Genomic DNA, 21264 nt, shown 5'->3' on the forward strand with positions numbered 1-21264 from the left:
AATATCAAATTGCCTGTTCTAAAATTAAGAAATACAATAATTATATGTAACAGGTAACTACGTTATAATATATATTCGTCAAGTGTCCATGCGGGGGTTTGGACCCCCTACCCCTTACACTATTGAGCACGCCCTTGCTTAATTTTTACTTTGTTAGTATAGGCATAGATACTCTTAAAAAAATAGAATTAAGGAAAAATGCACAAGTTATAATTTACACAGTTAGTGTCCTCAAATCACAATAATTCATTTATCGCATTGTTTTTTCGACGACTGAGTTGAAAAGTAAAAACTAACAACAATGCATATTGTATTTGCGCAAGTCACCAATAATTATAGAACACAATACAAAAATAAATAATATCAACGTTTAAAAAATGTTGAAATTAATTTTAAGTTATTTAATATTTATACAACTAACTTATTCATACGCTGTCTGTATTGACTTATATTATGTAATATGTTAATAATAGCTACCTATATCTAGTTATATTATATAAAATAATATTATAAGAATTATAATATAATGTAATGTATGTGATTTATTGTTGGTGAAAAGTGAAAACTAGTTCATCCTATACCTACCCAGCTATTACTAATAGAAAAATAAATTACTACAGTATAAATATTATTATAAGTATTAAAATATCCTTTGAATTATAAAGGCGTCAACCGTCAGATTGTCTAGATTGGACTCAGAATCATTTTTCGTATGCACAGATTATTATTATTGAATTCAATTGTAACACATACATTACAGTGACCTACTCAATTATGAGATTCACTTGACACTTCCCTGGTTCTTAATATTTTCATCACTAATTTTAGTAGGTATCATTAACTTAACATTAAACAGTTTAATAAAGTATTTGTTTTACCTATAATTAATTCAAACATTGAAAATTTCTGTTTAAAACCATTAGCAGGCCTAAACTAAAAACAAAATAATAATAAATCAAAGACGAATTTCGCTTACCAATTTTTATAAAATAAAATATTAAAATAATTTTATCAATATTGTAAGTATTCATTCTCCCACTAATCCTACTCATTATATTATTTTGGGATGTAAGTACTAGCTAGGTAGGTATATAAATTATAAAGTGGGGATTACTATAGTTCGTGTTTAACTAGGCTTTGGCCTTGACTAATGTAAAATATGTTTCGATAATTCGCATCTGTATTTTTATGTTGTTCAATTACGTTATACTGTATAACGCGTTGTAGACCTACAGCTGTGGCAAATAGTTATCAGTTATGATTTGTAGATCAGAGAGAGTGAACTGTTCACGCTCGTCGTTTGTCATACAATTAATTGTATTAATTCGTCAACAATAAAGTAAAATAATTTAAATAAACTTTTGTTATTTTTTATATTTTGTTAATAGAAAAATGATTTTTCATTATATTTCTCGAATAAAATTATTTAATAAAGATGTTTTATAAATTATAAAAAATGTTAACTTTAATAACATTTTATTGTAACTAAATGGTAAAACAAATTCATTCGAAAACTTTATTACTACAACATAACAATATTTCTACATAATAAATAATGGTAAGTGTAATGTTTTTTTTGTTACACGTTAGTTTTAGTATTTGTTAATACAATATTAATTATAACTATAGTGTTTAGCGTAAGTATCTACGCATGGTAACTTCAGCTTGTATTCAGTATTAACTTATTGAATCTTATAATATAGGTATATTATAACTTATTGTTTTATTAATTAATTTAAAATAATTAGTTTATAAATTACAAAATGTAAATGCGCTATAAGTAGGAAATCAGGGCATTGCATTACAATGCCTTGGAACTGTGCACAATGTCTGAATATTTTGGGTAATGTATAAGAATAATCACTTAAATAATACAATTTGTCAAATATTGATATTCTGACATTCTACTTGAGTCTCCGTGCAAAGTGTAGCCTGCCCGGATTCAAATACAGCTCACTGCGCAAACATAATATATCAAATGGTATTCATATACGTAACTATGACCCCCAGCACTTAAATAATATTTTAACTGTTAATAGTAAAATGTAAAATATCTATACAAAAATCAATAAATTAGTTTTACATATTTTTTTGTTTTTACAAAAATCACGCCAACAAATTAAGTATGAATTAAAATATTTTTAAAAAAATGCAGCCATCTATTACAGACGGTCTAATAATTTTTTAAACAAAATTTCAAAACATATCCAGTTGTATCACACGTTATTGGGTGTGATTATTATTATGTGTGCATGTAGATAGTTTTATGAAGATATTAGAATTTTGATCATATTTCTTTTTATATCTTGTACTTACATTTTTCTCATACAATCCATTCTAAAATATTATTTAAACTAATCAAAATATTCAAAGTTGAATAGGCTTTATGTATACGTATAAAACATAGAATATAGGAGCTAGAAAGTGATTATACTTACGAGGTATGATAGTTCTTCAATCATTCATTGTGTATTATATATAATTCATAGTTTTATTTTGAGTAAAATAGAATACCTATAATGTATATTTTTTTTCTATGTTGAAACAAGCGGATATAATAATACATAATAATGTCTATTCAATCATTATTATTATAATTTTAATTTGTTTCTACGTCTTTACGTACCAATACGGCATACGCTCTACGCGTAAATACGTTTCTAAATTATATTTGAAGTGGAACAGTCTATGCAAGAGTCAACAGAAACATGTCAATTAAATTTAATATAGCCATGCAGGTACCTACTTTCACGTCTGCGTATTTTGTATATTGATGTCTTATGAATCTAATGCCATAGGACCTAAATACTTTTAATTATTGTTATCTTTATGTTTTAAAATTTAATTTTTTGTTGTGTGTCATACCTATTTTAAAGCATTTTATTAATGTTCAGATGTACCGTTAACAAAAATAAAACCGTATTAACGTGATTTAAAACTTATTATTATAATATTTCAATCATAATTATGTAATCATTAGTATTAATTTTTATTAGGTATTGAGTTTCTTAATAATAACAATTATTGTCATAACCGCAATCGGTATAACCTATTATAAATTATAATTTATTTACGTACCTACATAAAAAATATTCTATTATGAACTGTAAAGGCAATGGCATTCATTTTTGATTCTGAGCTGAGAGGAAAATATGGCTAGAAACACCTAAAGTGTTTTTTTTTGTGTTTATCATCAAGTTTTGGAGGAGAATGTTTTCAATTTCAACTTTTAAGGATGGTTTCTCTTAGGCCTTAGCATATAGTTGTTCTTTTTTGGGGTCAAAATCCAGAACATTTCTGTAGTACTTTCCTTAATATTTTGGTAAAACTAACAAAAAACAACGGGAAACCAGAAATATTTACGTAACACGTTTTCTAAAAAAATCAATGTTTTTCTTAAAATTTATTAAGAAATGACTGTTGGAACAAAACATTTTATCAAGGATTTTAGTTTGTTTTTTTTCGATTTATGTTGGCAACAATATTTTACTCCATCAAAAGTAGCTCTTATAAGAAAATATTCTTTAAATAGTTTTACTTAAAAAATATCAAATCCACAGTTACGATTTTTAGATCTGCTTTTTAAATTATGTTACAATTAAAAATGCAAAATTGTAATACGTACGGCTTGACAATTTAATTCAAGGTTTATTGTACTTTCAGAATTTAAAAATTATAAAAATATTTATAATTATATAAGTATAGGCACTATCTTCTATATAAATATTTGATGTTGAGATGTTGAAGAAATTTACTTTTAACCATGTAGGTATATTTATTTTATACCAATATCCTAATCAATAGCATTTTCAAAATATTTCGATTCATTTTTAGCTTTTTATATAATGTACTAATTTACAACAATTTATTGTACTGCAGTTCATAATTTCTATTAACTTGTATAATTATCTATTACAAGTCATTAGATAGCTATTGCCAATATATATTCCCTACTAAACGAGGAGGTACACTCGAAACCTAATAATTACTATATTATATTGCTCATTGCTCAAGTTTAATTATTAAAAGGTAACTAATTTAATCATTTTTATTGTTTAAATTATGGAATATTAAGTAATCGATATCCCTATTCCCTATAATAGATATGTAGTAACCATCACATACATTTATCAGTACCTCTCCATTACAATATCTTTAGATTAAATAACTACGAAAATGCTCCATAATAGCTATAAAGTGTGTCAATAAATATTAATGATGTCAATGTTGTTTTTATTAATATAAATATACACTGACAATATCATTATTATTCATTATATTGCAAAACTTTCTGAAGAAAAAAATTCCGTATAATATACTAAGATACTTGATAATACATTTATTTGTGTTTACAAAATATGTTAAATAATAAGCCTGGAGTAAAAGTAATATTATTTCATTAGTTGATAAAACTACCTTGTACAAATGTACAATGTATATAATACATGGATAACATTGAATTGAGTCCCGCAAATACTTTTGGGTTATTGGAGTTGAGTCCGACCAATATTTTTAGGTTGTTTGAGTTGAGTACCTTAAGCTTATTAGCGTTATCCAGAAGACACCATGTGGAGGTTGGCTGAGTAGTCTCCCAAAGGATGTGTGTGATTGTATTTTTTTAATCATAATAATAATAATTAATTAGTTAAAAAATATTAAAAATAATAATTATTATGTATCATGTATGATTGTTATAGGTACACTTTTTATGTAATATAATAATGTTAATTATTAAAAAGTTTTTTTTTTTAATCATATAATAATAATAAGTATAAAGCAATTATGCTAACTCATAAGCGCAAATTTATTCAATTTGGTGGGGGGGGGGGGGGCTTAAGCCCTGACTATTTATACATTGAAAAAATCCGCGGGTACTAATGTTGAACCACAATTATTATTAGTATCTTAAAATTTAACACAAAGTTTTAATGGTATTAATTATAAGTATATAAGTATATAAGTATATTATATCTATATTATTCCCTGAATATTTAAATAAAAATATCCAGCATGTTAAACATTAATACATATGTTTTATTTAATAATTTAATATTTATTATATTATATTATTATCTATACGGACTCAATTCAAAGAATAAACTGATATTAAGATAATACCCTGGACTCAATTCAATATCACCGTTATACATAATATAGGGGATGATAAGGTGTGGGCGTCAACTATGTCTGTTTAGAAGGGGTGGGGGGGGCTACTCTTATTTGGCAGGTCAACTGAATCAGTAACTATACCAACTGCCAACACCTTCCAAATTTATGGACATAATATTAATTATTAGCCACTGCCCATTTGTTATTTAATACTTATAAGTTATAATTATTATAATCATCAATATATGGGTTTGCAAACAAATAATAAGTCAGAAAATATTATGTTGACGAGTCAACTACGCATACGTATTACGTTAATCATATATACTAGGTATATAAACAAAAAAATAATTAATAACTAAATAAAGTACAGTGAAAATGGTTTGGCATAGGCACCCCTCCGAAAATTGTATCTTTAAATTTCAGATTGAGAATTAAATAACCATAATATTAGTCATTAGGTAATAACTAATAACAACATATTATTATTCAATATTTACAATATTAGCAAGTTCATCCACGAATGAAAGTGTTCTTTTTCGCGAATAGGTCAAAACACACCGTGAGGATTATCCATGCGATTAGTAAACCCGTTTACTGTTTACATGACACAGTGACATAAATTATTAAAAATAATGAGTAGGATTGCTATAGCAAAACCTTGAAATACCGCGTTCATTTTGGCGCCCGTTGCCAATGTAATTTTGTTCACAAAAATACGCTCTACGGGAATAATGATCTTGTTCTATAGAATCAACCAAATTTGATAAATTTTTTTTTTAATCTATAGAGAGTAATATTTTACGCAGGTCACATCGAACTCTGTTTTTCAATATCTTAATCTCAAACTTTATCCCTAATATGTCTTCAAAAATAATACAATTTTAAGCATTTTTTTATAAATTATCAATACCTACCATTACTTGAAATAAAATAAAAAATCGGCGTTCGATACCTGTAGGAAGTCTTCTTTCAGATAAAAAATTGTTATCAAAATTCAACCGGAAATCATTCCCGTGAAGTTATTTTTTTAGATATAATACACTCTATCAACCCCCCCCCCCCTAAATAGGTAATTAGTAGAAAAGTATTATTATTAAGATGGTAACTAAAATATAAAATTTGAAAAATAATTGCGGATAATTAGAAAAACCTTCACCGGGCCCCTGAATACTCCTTCCCATCATCCACGGATGAGTTAATTTTATTTATATATTATATTAATTTATTATCAGTGGTAAATAATTCTAAATGTATAATATTATCGGTTTTTTCAATAAAATAGATTATAGCCAGTTAAAAAAGTTAATCTTACAAGTTATTTATTTCAAAGAAATACCTAAGAAATATACTTTTCTGCTTACAAATTGATGAATGGAGAATGATGATACATATTTATTTTAATTTATTATAATTTATAGATATTAGGTATTAATAACTAATAATATAGTATCAAGTAGGTATGTAACTTAGGTAATCGTAATATTTCGCTTATGGTGACCAGCTGTCTTATCTTTTACTACGAAGTGTACAAGCACAAGTAGCTAAGTAAGTACCTACCTATAGTGACCACAGAAAAAACCATTAGGTATTGATTATTGTAAAACTAATTAATTGAAATTTTTGTTTAACTCAGAATCTAAAAGGTATTTGTCCATATTCAATACCTACATCAGCAGTCAAATTCAGAATCCGGTTGTAGATTTGTGTTTAGCGTAGACTAATATTAAAGCGTAACTATACACTAATAAGCAATAACGGTATACCGTTATTATCTTTATACCCAATATAAACTAAAATAAAGGATTGACAATTTAAAACAAGGTTGCTCATAAATGTTTCATACTGTAACCGAATAATCTAAATTATGTATACATACAGTTTTTTTATAGATATTTTAAGTTCAAATTTGGATGAAATTAGATATTTAAACAAAGATTAACGATTTTAGTTATTTTGTTGTAATTTACAATTATTATTCGTGGATACTTGACTCCTATTAGTATACACACAATGCAATTCTTTTGGCAACCTACTGTATTACTAATGAGTAATGTCTAATAGTAAAATAAATTATTTTAATAGCAATAATATCATAAAATATACTTACAAACCTACTATTATTAATATAGGCCGTCAGACCGTCTTCGTGATCGTTTTTGTTTTTGTATTCAAATTTAACTCATCCATTACAGTGACCCCTATGGATACATATTGTACAGCAGAGTAGCACCACTTGCACACATTTTTAATATTGAAATTATATTGTTTAAGGACAGGAGACTTTTAAAAATATATTAAGAGTTTAATCGTTTGTTTAGTTATTCTTACATTTAATTTTCTTATGAAACAAAAATGAATTATTGTGTCATGTAGACAGGTAGTTAACATTAACACTTCTTATAGTATTTATAAGAGGTATATGATGAGTATGGACGTATGGTCTATTAAGTAAACAATGTGCAGTAAACAGTATATTAATAATTTAAGTAGATAAGTACCTACATGTTTCAATTATTAGTTATTTTAGTGCCCTTTTTCTTTTTACATTGTATTTGATATTGATAAATAATAATATATACGGATCTGATACTTAAGAAGACACCAAATAGTAAATACTACACAAAATTGGAACTGTTGACCAGAAAAATTTGCGGGTGTGGCACTGTGGCGACCTCTTCATTCAAAAACTAAAATTATAAGCGGAACAAAAATCGTCATGAGAAAATATTTAAACATAATAATATAATATATAAAAAAAACAACAAATAATTCTAATAATATACCGCAATTATTTTTCATAAATGTTTATCGTGCTTTATAAAAAATATTATATTTGTGGCTGATTTATATTTGATTAATATTTATACAGGCATATCCAAAGTCAGTGTGGTTTATCATCTGTACAGAGTTTTGTGAACGATTTTCCTACTATGGACTTCGAAGTACCTATATTTTCATTTAATAGTATACAATAATAGTTTATTTGATTTTCTCATTTATGAATGTATTGTCGGGTATATTAGCTGTTTTAGTATTATATCTTACATCAATATTGCAATACGATGAAGACGAATCCACTATTATTTATCACATGGCTGTCTTTATGGCGTATTTTTCACCACTATTCGGAGCTATTTTGTCCGATTCTTTCTTAGGAAAATTCAAGTAAGTATAGTACATTAAAAAGTAGTTATAAATGATACATTAAAAAAAATCATAATTAATATAGAGTTCGGATGTTGTAGGTAGCTATTTTTTTCTTTCTATTTTCTAATATGACACTATGTGATACATTTCATTTAATTTTTATTTTAGATTAACTTAGCCTTTTAAACTATTTTTTGGTTTCTTCACATTTAAATTGATTTATAGTTTTAAATATTTTTTTTTTTAAATTATTGTGTTATTTTAAAATATTCATTATCCAACTATAGAACTCAGCACAAGTTTCCAACACAAACTCACTTCCAATATTCCTTTTTAATCCATCAGATTTTATCTCAAAGCAATATCTCTGAGATACATTAACAATCTCAATATTTACATTTTACAGTTTAAACTATTGCGTCCTTAGAACCCAATTACCCAACTATTTCCATTACTATTACTTCCAGCTAATACTATGAATATTTCATATTAAAATATTCTAAGTTCTAACCCATCAGCTGTTAAATTCCCTCAATATACCTGTACAGTGTACATATTCCTTCTCAACGTCTTGAACTCAAATGGGCTCATAGATTGTACACGTAAAAGGTAAAACTACCAGGAAAAAAACCCGAGTTAGACATCTTTAAATAATTATAGTTAATATACACCTTCATATTCACGACTTTACGTATTATATCCTATATTACTATGTACTACTAGGTATATTGTTAGTAATTTATTTTAATAAAATTAAGAAAAAAATACCATCATTTTTTTTTCAATATATTATGTGTTAAATGAATATTTCATTAACGTATTCTTTTTTTCAGAACTATAGTATATCTTTCACTAATTTACGCAGTTGGAAATTTAGTCATAACTGGGTCATCTTTGGCAGTTTCATTTAGCTTAAGCAACCAAAGGTAATAAATAATAATATTTCTATTATAAAATCAATTTTTTTTACAGTCACTACAATAATTTGTTTGACTAAATGTAGGTACTTACCAACTACCTAGGTAATACTATTCTGGAATAAATATCCAAAAAAAATTATTTTTAATTACAGGCAATTAAATCCTTATGGTTGTCTCAGTGATAAAAACATACAATGTATTATTAACTATTGATAGTAGCACAAATCTATATCATAAATTCATAATGAATAATGATTATGAAAATATGTTCAGCTCTCAAAGTCTCAAAATCTGTATGAATTGTTATAATTTACAATGTAGACTCTAAATAATGGTGATTAAAAAATAAACATTAATTACTTTAGTTCAACTTCAATATTTTATGTTTCTATAATTATTCAAACCACCATAAAGATTATCATTAAGTGGATATTTAGATGGATATATAATTATATTTATATCACTCCTGTTTTAACAATTTGTCAATATATAGGTATAATATTATATACTATAATGTTGTAGTTTAGTAGTAACCAATTTTTATGATGCTTGATAAGTATCTGAATATAATAGGCAATAGCAATTCATGAAAAACAATTATTTTTGCGGGTTATGTAAAAGGTTATTTATCATATCTAGTACTTAGTAGGTTCAACTAATGAAGAGGGTATATTGCATACCAAATGTTGGTATAAGTGGCAAGTAGGGAGATATCTACATATTATATTTGGATTTTTTAATTTTATTACTAAACACTTTTATGGAGACTTAAAAATTAAAATGTTAGGTATATACATCTAGCCATCTAGGTTCATGTCACATATTATATTATTATGTTTTTTATTGACATTTTTTTAATGTGGGGGAAGGAGTGGCCGAGCGGACTAAAGCGTTCGTTGTGACGCGCACCGTCGCCGGTTCGAACTCGGCCACGGGCGGCATTTTTCTACGGGCGATCACGGTGTCCGGAGAGAGAGGCCGCCATCCCCCACCCGGACGTGGCAGATATATCTACGGGCGCCCACTTGAAAATTCTGCAAAACATACTCACATGTGTTCAAAACCTACAGTACCCTCCCCCCATAGTTTCACAGGCTATAATGACCTCAGTTGTCGAAGCCTCAACTCCAAAAAAAAAAAAAAAATATTTCTTATGTATTATTGTATGAATTGTTTTAATTTGTAATATAATATTAACATAGTTATTTTAAAATAATATCGTTTTATTTCATAGATACTTAGCACTGTTGGGATTAGTTTTAATTGCAATTGGCACAGGTGGAATAAAACCATGTGTATCATCATTTGGTGGTGATCAATTCGACCTTCCTGCACAAGAAGTTTATCTACAAAAGTTCTTTTCCATATTTTACTTTTCTATCAACGCAGGATCTCTTATATCAACATCAGTAACACCGGAGCTAAGAAAAGGCGTACAATGCTTCGGCCGAACTTCATGTTTTCCTTTAGCTTTCGGTGTACCAGCTGTGCTAATGTTAATTGCAATTTGTAAGTAACATTTAATTATTACATATATTATATTCGAGTAAATTGATTTTCCGCTAAGAATATTTTTTACAGGGTGTACACCATTAAGCATTAACTAAACAAACTATTTTATTTTATTTTTATTGTATTATTGATAACGAGCAGAGCCCAACAGTACAGAAAAAACGAACAATAATAATATAATTTTAATAATAATGAACGAGTTTTATTTTAAACGTTCTTAATATTGACCGAATAAAGATTTTACAGAAATAAAAATTAGAAAAGTTGTCCGGAAAAGATTCTTCCACGAGGGCTTTGAGATTACCGATGAAAATTGAAAATATTTTGTTTACAATTGATTTCTATTGGTTATATCATGCAGATTATACTATTATAGTAACAATAGTCAATAGACATTGGTATTTTTTTAATGTATCTAAATGGTTGCCATTAGGTAGATACTCGGACAGATGAGGTAAAATCATGCATCATAATATCGTCCTTTTATAGCTCGAATTAAGAAATTATAATGAATGTATGTTCGTAGCTTATTTATACAAAAACTACTTGACCGATTAAGTGAAAATTTCAAATTGTTCTTAAAGATATCAGGAAAGTTTAGAGAGTAGTTTGAACCACTTTTAATTTATACCAAGTGCCACAGGCGAATTGTCCATCTCGGTCGAATTAGTTCACCGACGCCGATTTTCCCGTGAACTGGAATACACTAAAACCAGGATATATATATATATATAGCACTCCATTTTATATTTTTCAATTTTTTCACTAGTGAAGTCAGGTTATACACTTAAGCTAAAAATGGATTTTGATTGTTGGTTTATCCAAAGTCAACAGACTCAAAAACTACTACAACGTTTTCAATAAAAGTTATATCAATAGATTCCTAAAGACAATTGGATGGCGTTTAATGCTTATTTTTTTAACCGCTATAGCTGATAGTTAAAGGGTAATTCACACTTATATTTTTTTTCACCCCACGAAAATAGATAATTTATTTTGCTTATTAAAAAGGTTACATATACTTACCATAGTTACCTATTATATTACTATTATAATTAGTGGACATATTATGACATAAATATTTTTTTACAAATATATTTATAAGTAAAAAAGCAAATCTTTGGCACGGACAACGCAACATTTGTCTACTCTGCATTTTTTCAGTGGTGGAGCTTATCACCTTATTATAATTTAAGCCTATATTAGTGTTATAATTTCATACAATAATTGTGTTACCTTTTCATTAATATCTTGTATATTTTTTTTATTTCAAACTAGTTATTTTCGTATGTGGTAAACGATTATATAAGATAAAAAAACCAGAATCGAACGTCATTGTAACATCTTTTTCGTGTATTTATGTAAGTTTTTATTTTTACATATTCTAAATGTAATTCATTCTAAAACAGATTTAAATACTAATATTCGGAAATACAGTACCGGCCTCATAATTATTTATACAAATGATTTAATCGTATCAATGTATAATCGTTACTGAGTACTATTAACATTATATTTATTCTAGACAAATAATAATACAGACTTAATTTTACAACTAGCATTGATAATATTATACAATATATAATATACTTAATACATTTTTATAATGTTACTATGTATAGCATGCAATAAAAAGAAGACTATCATATGTTTCATCGAATACCAAAAAAAGTCATTGGTTGAATTATGCAGACGACAAGTTTTCAGAAAAAGAAATTACAGATATACGTGGTGCTCTAGATGTGATGTATTTATTTATTCCGTTCCCATTCTTCTGGGCTTTATTTGATCAACAAGTAAGAATTACTAATCGTTATCATTATTATTATAATTTTATTTTTATCAGAAAAATGACTAATTATTTAAATTATTAAAACAAATCAATTAAATAATAATGGGAGGTACCTAGTTAATCTAATCTATTTTTAAAATTAGTTTTTTTATTTAAATTTTTCCATTATACTAATGGTATCTATAATCATTTTAGGTATTTTTATGTTATTTTTAAACAATAACAACATTTTACAGAATACCTCTTACTTATAATATTATTTATGCTTATTTTAGTTATAATAATATAAATCATACACTGTAATATTGTATTTTGTAAAAAATCTTCTAGGGTTCTCGTTGGACATTACAAGCTACTTTGATGAATGGTAGGATTAATTTTCTCAACTGGACAATGAAGCCTGATCAAATGCAAGTGATGAATCCACTTCTCGTTTTATTATTTATTCCGGTTTTTGAAACCGTTGTTTATCCTCTAATGGCCAAAATTGGAATTAAAAAACCATTACAAAAAATCTCATTAGGTGGTTTTCTTGCCGCTCTGGCATTTGTACTATCAGCTGTTGTACAGAACAAGATTATTGTAAGTACATATATGTATTAAGTGATAGTGTGATACGTTAAGTAGATAATAATTAGCTGAACAATTAAATTTTGGATTAAGTATAGTATAGCGTAAAGGTATAGCCGTATAGGCACTTGCCAACATAATATAATAGCTATAGAGACTAGATATGTATTGGGTAGGTCGTAGGTATTGAGCGTACGTACAATTTTAGCAGATCGAGAACGATTTCCTATACAATAACAAGACGATATACACGGATTTATGCCAAAAGTTCAAATGGCATAATTTACATACATTTTAAAGAATTCACATATTCTTAATATAAATTAAAATCTTAAAATTGTAAGTAAGTTTAAATTATAAGTAGGTACCTATTGTTTTTTTAAGCACATTAAGCACATTGTATATAATATTTAAATAATTTTTATTTTTATAAACACTATACTAAACTCAGAATCGTTGTATCGAATGATTTGTTCACATAATATTACGTATACACACCACTATCTGGCGCTGAAATGCGGAACCAGCAAAGTGAGACTAGTGCCTGCCGTCTATAGTCTCTGTGGCAGGAGCTTTTTTTAATTTCGGGCTTTAAATTTTAATTATTTTATAAGAGATTATTTTTAATGTATATTAAATAATGTTCGTGTATAATAAGTTCATTTTTGTAATGGTTAATTCTTTTATAACTTAACATTCGTTAATGTTATATCGGTCTTTTTTCCTATAAGAATTTCAATGTATTATAAAATAAATATATTGGAAAAATGTCGACTCAAAAAGCACTTACTAACATTTTTTAAATACATTTTTTCCATTTCATTAGAAAATTTTTTTCCAATAAGTATTTTTAATTATACATCTAATTTTCAGGAAAAAAATTCTGCTTTAGAATATGAAAAAAAAAATATTGTTATTGAAAAAGTATAAAACTTGAAAAATTTTGTGTTTTAAGAACAGTAATGTGCAGTGTAAAAATTAATGAATATTTATTGTTAAATAAATTGTGTATAGACTATAGAATACTAGTACTATGGACATTTTATTTTCAGATTCCGTTTTCTGATATTCATATTATTAATTTTGAGTTTCAGTTTTACATACTACTTTGTATATTAATCAATTATGATTTATGATACCCCACTTTATAAATATCATATAAAATATTAATAATTTAAACGTGATTTATTATTTTAGGGTGGATCGATCCAATTATCAGATGGTGAAGGTCAATTAAGAGTTTTCAACGGATTTGATTGTAACATAACAATAAATTCAACAAACTTACCCGTTTACAAATTAAGTTCTCTTGAAACATTAGAGATAAGATATACGACAACTTCTAACGAAACCTCGTTTCCCATTGTTTTTATCGCTGATCCTTCGTGTTCTCCGAACTTGTCAACATTAAATTTGACGAGTAGTGTTTCAATTGTAGAAGGAAAGGTTGGCTTGAAATAATTATATTAATAACTCATAGATCTTTAGATATGTAACAAAAAATTAAATTATAATTAAAAATTATAGGCAACGTCATATTTTTTAACTCGCTTAAAAGACAAACTTGAATTAAAAAGAATTGGTTATGTTGATGACTTAGCTAAACCTAAGAACGGCAGTCCAGTTTTAAGGTAAATACATTTTAAGTTATGATTAGTTATACCTATAATTGTATGTTATTTTAATCCATTTTGTTTTTATAGAATTTTAAACAGCGATGATTTATCTAATAAAGTTTTGACACTCAAAGATACGGATAACAACAGCACTGTAACTGAAATTAATTTAAAATCCTTAACAACAAACACTGTACCCATTGGAAAGTAAGTAATAAATATTATTGTTTTGCATATTAAAAATTTCAAAAATATTTTTAAAAATTCTTATCAATAATTTTCTTAGTGGCGTGATAAACATTATGATATATTATAATTATATATTGTATATTTTAATTTGAGAAACTTGACCTTCATAATAATTTATCTTAAAACTAATTTATAACATATTAATATCATATTGGAATTTTTAGAGCTATTGTTTGATTAGGTAGTTGAATAAACTAACATTTATCAATAATACAAATATAAATAAATAAAATTAAGATTTGAGTAAAAATGTTATTAAGACATGCAAATTATAATTAAATTACTATAGATTTTGACTATATTAAATTTGTTTAGCAGTAAATGGTTTGATGAAACTGTATGCATCATAATTGATTAGGTATCTAATATTTATATTAAGTATACAATATGCATATTTATATATTATATTGTTATTATATATTTATATATATTTCAATGCCTTCACTCATAATTTCGAAAAGTATTAACATTTTTGAAAAAAAAAATTTATTTTTTACAATGTCGTATTAGGTAAGTATCATTTTTTAAGTTGTTTACTTTTTGATTGACTTCACATTTTTTATTTCATATTCCTAAGCAGAATATTTTTCTGAGTACTTCGATACACACAAATGTAATTTTATACGAGTATTTAATTAGTTATACTTATAATACTTCTAACTTATTCAAGTATTTAAAGTTTAAAGTTTAGATGATTGGTAGAGTGACATACCTCAACATTTTTTGTTATAGAATATGAAACTTAAAAATATATAGTCATTAAAATTTTCAAAATAGTAAACACTTAAACTTTAAAGAATGACAATGATAAGAAATTTTAAAAAAGATTATGTTTTACAAATTATGTACTTAAAAATAATATTTTTAACTGTGGGCTAATGACTTAAGCAGTCGAAGCATTTATTTATATTTAAAAAAAAAACTATGAGTGTGACACTTGAATGGATCACCTTGTATATATGTTCTATATTTAATTTTAAGTTGTATTATTATACTACGCGCTTCGGGTACAAGGGCCATCAGCTTTGAATTATGTGCTTACTGTTCTTTTATTGCCGGAAACAGTAATAATATTAATATTGTTGAATTATATAGAGATAAAAATGGTAAACTAAAAAAAAATGTATATGTAATATGTATTTATGTTGTAGGTAGATACTTAAACGTTATATAAATAAAAAATCCTAAATTTAATGAAAGTAACAAGTTTCATGTAGGTACTTATAGTACTTCTATAGTTAAAATAAATAGGTTAGTTTATTGATAGGCGATTATAAAAAAACACGATTACGTGTGAAGTATGTTTATTTAAATTTAAAACTCTATTATAGCTATTTCGATAGTTCGTATAAACATTCATTAAACATCTGATTACCTAACTTTTCAGATATAAAGCCTTTTTAGACAACGAATTTATCTCAGATTTAAATTTGTTACCGGCTAGTGTAAACACACTTGTATTACAACGTAATTTAGGACACACAGTAAGTTTCACACACAGTTTCATCATTTTTAGTATTGAATTTTAATCATTTTAAATACATATCTAATAGGATTCAAAGTTGGTAGTCTTAGAGAGAGGTAATTTTATTCATATAGCATGGCAAATACCTCAAATTATTGTAATGACCGCTGCAGAGATTATGTTCTCGATCACGTCATTAGAATTTGCATTTACTCAAGTAAGTTGAATTTTAATGACTTTTATACTATAATTTAAAGCATATAATATTACATAGTATTATTATTTTAAAGGCACCTACAAGCATGAAATCCTTATTGGCAGCAGTTAATTTATTGACTGTAGCGTTTGGAAATCTAATGGTAGTGATCGTGTCTGAAGTACGATATTTCGAAAATCAAGTACGTAAAAATCCCTATATAATTGTACGTAATGTACATATGCTCATTATGGGAGGGGGCACTTTGGTGTGTTAAGAACCTCTGAATTTAAAATCAGCTCTTTTATAACTTATGCTAGGTATCTTATTATTTTATATAAATAAACTAATATGTATTTTACGGCTATTGGGCTGGTGATGTTTGGGGGGGGAGGAGGAGGGGTGAGTTTATTCATTCTTTGATTCGTGATCATTAGACTAACTGGAAAAATAGGGGGCTTTAGCACCCCATGCTTATTCGTTGAAATTATGCTACTGCCTACTGCAGATAATATACCACGTGTATTGTGTATTTGTTTATATCTTAAATTTTTTTAGGCCTATGAATATTTGCTTTTTGCTGGACTCATGGTGCTCGATATGTTAATATTTATTTTAATGAGCTGTAAGTATAAATATAAAAATCTTAATGACCCTGTGCCCATTACACACAATGAGCAAACCAAACAAAACTAAAGGTATACTATTTTTTTTATATTGTATGATATTGGAGATTATTTATTTTTAATTAATTGATTTATTATGTATACATTTTAACTTTTAAGTATAAGCTACTACTCAAATTCCCGAATACATATGTTTTTATTAAATATGTATCTAAATATAATATGCTATATAAATAACTTAAATTATTTATAGTTATATTTATTATTTATTATGTATTTTAGATAATATAGTACCTATAATATACTATATTTTATTTTAGTATTTTACTATGAATGAATATTAAAACTAATTTAAATATATTTTGAAAATAAATTAAATGTAATGTATTGTTTGTTAAAATTGTATATTATATTTTTAGTAATTTTACGTAAAAGATATGGCAAAATTATATTTTTTTTTATTAAAAGATAAAAATAATTGAGTTAAAGTAGTGGATTTTTTTTTGTTTTAAGTTATTTATACAACTTTGTACATTTATATTATATGCTATATAGTTACCTTCTTTAATTTTAGTCAGCTCAGTAATCTAAATTACAGTTTAGATTATATAAATATAATTATAAGATTATTATATATAGGTATGTTGGCAGTTGGCTATAAGTAGAAAAATAGTTTACTGTATGAATTTGACATGCCCGGTTAATGTGTGTCATTGGCCGAATCGCTCAAGTCCCCGCCATTCACTACCATCAAATTCGTTGTCCCGGCCAATTCACACAACAAATGATATAACTTAGGCTATTGTAACTAATTTTTAGAATAATTAGTTTTAGAAATATTAAATTATAACACTTTGGTCCCTGTAAATTATAATTGGGTGATATACTGATATGGTTAAAATGTATTGTGATTACATTATTATATAAACCCATAAAGGTATATAAAATTCACGTATACTTGGATCGAAATGATATGTACCTATATTAATGCCATAAAACCTAGGTAGACAATATATATTATATTATGGTTGAATTTTATAATAAATTCACTACAGCAGAAAAGATGCCAGAACATCAGGTAAGTATTTCGTATTTGTTTGTTTGCATAGACTTCTAGGTGTTATTTGAAACGGTTTTGCAAAGAACAGGAATTATTTATTGTAGGTACTATTATGTTCATAATCGATTAGTTTTTTTGATATTATAATTTAAATATGTAATTGATATCATTACGATTAATCAATTATTCGTAAGTCGAAATAGTATCATATATTTTAACGATCGTCGATCAATAAAAAACTACCTACAACAGACCGATCAACCGATTATTTTAATGATTAATCGATTAATCAATTAAATTATCAATAAAAAATGATTAATGATATAATTGCGCACCACTACCTATATTGACACAGAAAAAACCATTAGGTAGTACTACTAAGTAGTAGGTACTATCATATAATTGAATTTAGAAAAACGTGGGCATAGCCCATTAGCGCCCAGAATTCCTGAGTCCCGAATATGCTTATGCAAAATATAATACAATTTATTATTTATATATCTAAATCTATACCATTATATAAAATTGCAAGGGATTTTCTACGACCGCGCTAACCGAGAAAACTACTGAACCGATTTGGCTGATTCTTTTTTTGTTGTGTTCGTAATTTATTATTGTCAGGTCAAGGTGCTTAAGAAAGAACATTTTAGGAAAATCCACCAGAAAAGTAAGAAATATGGATGTCAAAAATACAATAGTGGCGCCATCTGTTCAGAAAAAAAATAAACTAAATAATAAAAAATTGAGTTTATTGTTGCAGATTAAAATAATAATAGTTAATTATATATTGGTTGCTATTGGTTAATCAGGCTTGTTTGTTGATTTGCATTATTATTTTTCGTCAATATATAATATCTATATCTATATATATAAAAATGATTGTACATTTTGAATACATTTTATAACTCAAGATCCACCGAACCGATTTCGATAAAAATTTCAGGGCATTTTAAGATTGATATATAGATGGTTTCTGTGAAGTTTGTACGCTGTGCGATATGTGGTCTCGCAGTTATGGCCTTTTAAGTGCACACCTGGCGACATGGCGATATTTATTTTTGTATATATTTAAGTGCAAACTTACATACTAATGAAATAGGTACTGTCCGCTAAGATATTTGAAAAGTTAGTTGGAATATCGTGGGTATTGTTTGATTGTACTATTGGTGGAGATGCACTAATAAATTGGATTTCTATAATATATGGTGTTCCGGCGAGGAAATAAATTTGAGTGGACTGTATTTTTTGTATATTTGATATATTCAATGTAGCATAAATATTATAATTCATTAGTAAAGGTACTACGACAGTAACCAAAATATAATAATTTATGTTGGGTTTGAATCGTAATAATAATGTGTATGAAGTCCATCTGTGCAAGTCTGCCCTGGGTGGGTCTTGCTGCAGAAAGCTCCGTTGAACACGCACTGATTAGATTTGGTGCTCCGCACTCGTATTTATAAGCTAGGTCTCGCCCGCTGCGTTGACTGCTGCTGCTGCTGCCCCGTTTAAAACTGCGTTCTGCCCTCGTAGGTCCGTATGCGATACGGCCGGTCCCGTGTTCCGCGACAGACAGGCGGGCGCCCGCCAGTCCGGCGGCGGGGCGGCTTATTTATTCATTTTCGTCGAATACGCGGGTCATCAAAAAGATTCGTTTTGAGCAATTTGTAACTGTACATTATTGCAACCGGTGTCCCTTGTGACCGAACCGGTCTAGGTCCGGCCGATACAGTCGTACGCCTCCCGACGTCAAACGTGCTTGGTGCAGCATTTTATTCGTGACTATCGGCTCGCGATAGGGCCGACCGACTGTATTCCGAATCTCATAATATTATGCGCAAACAAATAGTTGGCTGACTGCCCAGTGTGATATTTTTCAAACCACCATATTACCCTTAAGAAAGATTGTGATGACATCGGAAAATCCTTCGCGTGGCGCGAACAAAGGTATTCGGGCTTCAGGCATAATTTCTCTTAAGGGAAACAATTGTTACGTTTACTTTTAGGCTTTATAATATATAGTAGACGACTGTGTATAGGTACTATTACTTATTAGTTATTAGTATAATATTTATTCAACGTGACAAATAATTACAAAATACTGAGAAATTACTGCTAGCTCAGTATTGTAATAATTAATCATCGACCTCTTGGCTCATATTTATATACCAACGGGAACACTTTTTGGACGCCTAACATTATTCGAATAATAAAATAAAAACGCATGATTTTATTACAACTATGACGCCACTGCCGCTATATTTACATGCGCCGCTGTCGGCTTGTAATCTAATTAGTCAGTCGGCCGGTCCATAGAAATTTGTCCTACATAGGCTATATTTTAAGTGAACCTAAAGTAAAGTTTATACAATTGAAAATTGAGATAAGCAAACGTTTTTTATCCTAAATAATTGTTGCAAAAATTAAGTTATCATAAATTTTTATTTTTATTTAAATAACTTCATTTTCTAATAATTTAATTTGCATACAGCGCTCTGGTATGACAACAGTATTAGTGAGTTACATTATTGTTATGATATTGTTCTACATTTTAAAGTTTAATTTTTTTTAAAACTTTGAACCTATACCTACCTATTTTATTTATAAATAGAAGTATCCGAAATCAGTTTGGTATATAATCGGAAATGAGTTTTGCGAAAGATTTAGTTATTTTGGACTTAAAGGTATTTTGTATAACTTTATAAATATAATATATCTTTAATAATAGGTAATTATTAGTTATATGCATTATTAATAATTGTTTTTAGTCTGTATTGGTTTATTTTTCACAACGATACAAGAATATGACACTGATACTTCCACGATTATATTTCATATGTTTTTAGTCTGTGCATACTTATCACCATTGTTTGGTGCCATCATCGCAGATTCTTATTGGGGAAAATATAAGTAAGTAAAATTAACAGAATAACAGCCTCTAAAATATTTTTATTACCCAAGTAAAAGTGCATATATTTCTGAATATATCATGATGGGTG

General features: G+C 27.2%; 2 protein-coding genes across 3 annotated transcripts in view; both read left to right on the forward strand.

Moving 5' to 3' along the window:
* Positions 1 to 1246: 1246 nt before the first annotated feature.
* Positions 1247 to 17693, forward strand: LOC100164171 (peptide transporter family 1). Its single transcript, XM_001945984.5, has 15 exons — positions 1247 to 1558; positions 7982 to 8054; positions 8136 to 8277; positions 9093 to 9185; positions 10414 to 10688; positions 11970 to 12052; positions 12314 to 12487; positions 12814 to 13065; positions 14251 to 14499; positions 14581 to 14684; positions 14757 to 14876; positions 16306 to 16402; positions 16472 to 16600; positions 16674 to 16781; positions 17138 to 17693. Exons 1-15 carry the CDS (start codon positions 1556 to 1558, stop codon positions 17273 to 17275), a joined length of 2040 nt encoding a protein of 679 aa, XP_001946019.1. The 5' UTR covers positions 1247 to 1555; the 3' UTR covers positions 17276 to 17693.
* A 1464-nt stretch (positions 17694 to 19157) lies between these two features.
* The window catches only part of LOC100574424 (peptide transporter family 1), a 3982-nt gene continuing 1875 nt past the window's right edge, over positions 19158 to 21264 (forward strand). Inside the window, exons 1-3 of one of the 2 annotated variants that reach the window (XM_008186223.3) lie at positions 19158 to 20780; positions 20877 to 20949; positions 21112 to 21175. In XM_008186223.3, the coding sequence (XP_008184445.1) occupies positions 20766 to 20780; positions 20877 to 20949; positions 21112 to 21175 (152 nt within the window). In that variant the 5' untranslated portion in view covers positions 19158 to 20765. Of the gene's footprint in view, positions 20781 to 20876; positions 20950 to 21034; positions 21176 to 21264 lie in introns of those variants that run through there. The other variant, XM_016805546.2, reaches the window with a different exon arrangement.

The sequence above is a fragment of the Acyrthosiphon pisum genome, chromosome A2, assembly GCF_005508785.2.
Source record: "Acyrthosiphon pisum isolate AL4f chromosome A2, pea_aphid_22Mar2018_4r6ur, whole genome shotgun sequence".
In the NCBI taxonomy this organism is placed as follows: domain Eukaryota; kingdom Metazoa; phylum Arthropoda; class Insecta; order Hemiptera; family Aphididae; genus Acyrthosiphon; species Acyrthosiphon pisum.

Coding starts and splice junctions, on each gene's coding strand:
- LOC100164171 (XM_001945984.5), top strand. Junction 12,488..12,813: donor GGGCTTTATTTGATCAACAA/GTAAGAATTACT, acceptor AAAATCTTCTAG/GGTTCTCGTTGGACATTACA. Junction 16,601..16,673: donor TAGAATTTGCATTTACTCAA/GTAAGTTGAATT, acceptor ATTATTTTAAAG/GCACCTACAAGCATGAAATC.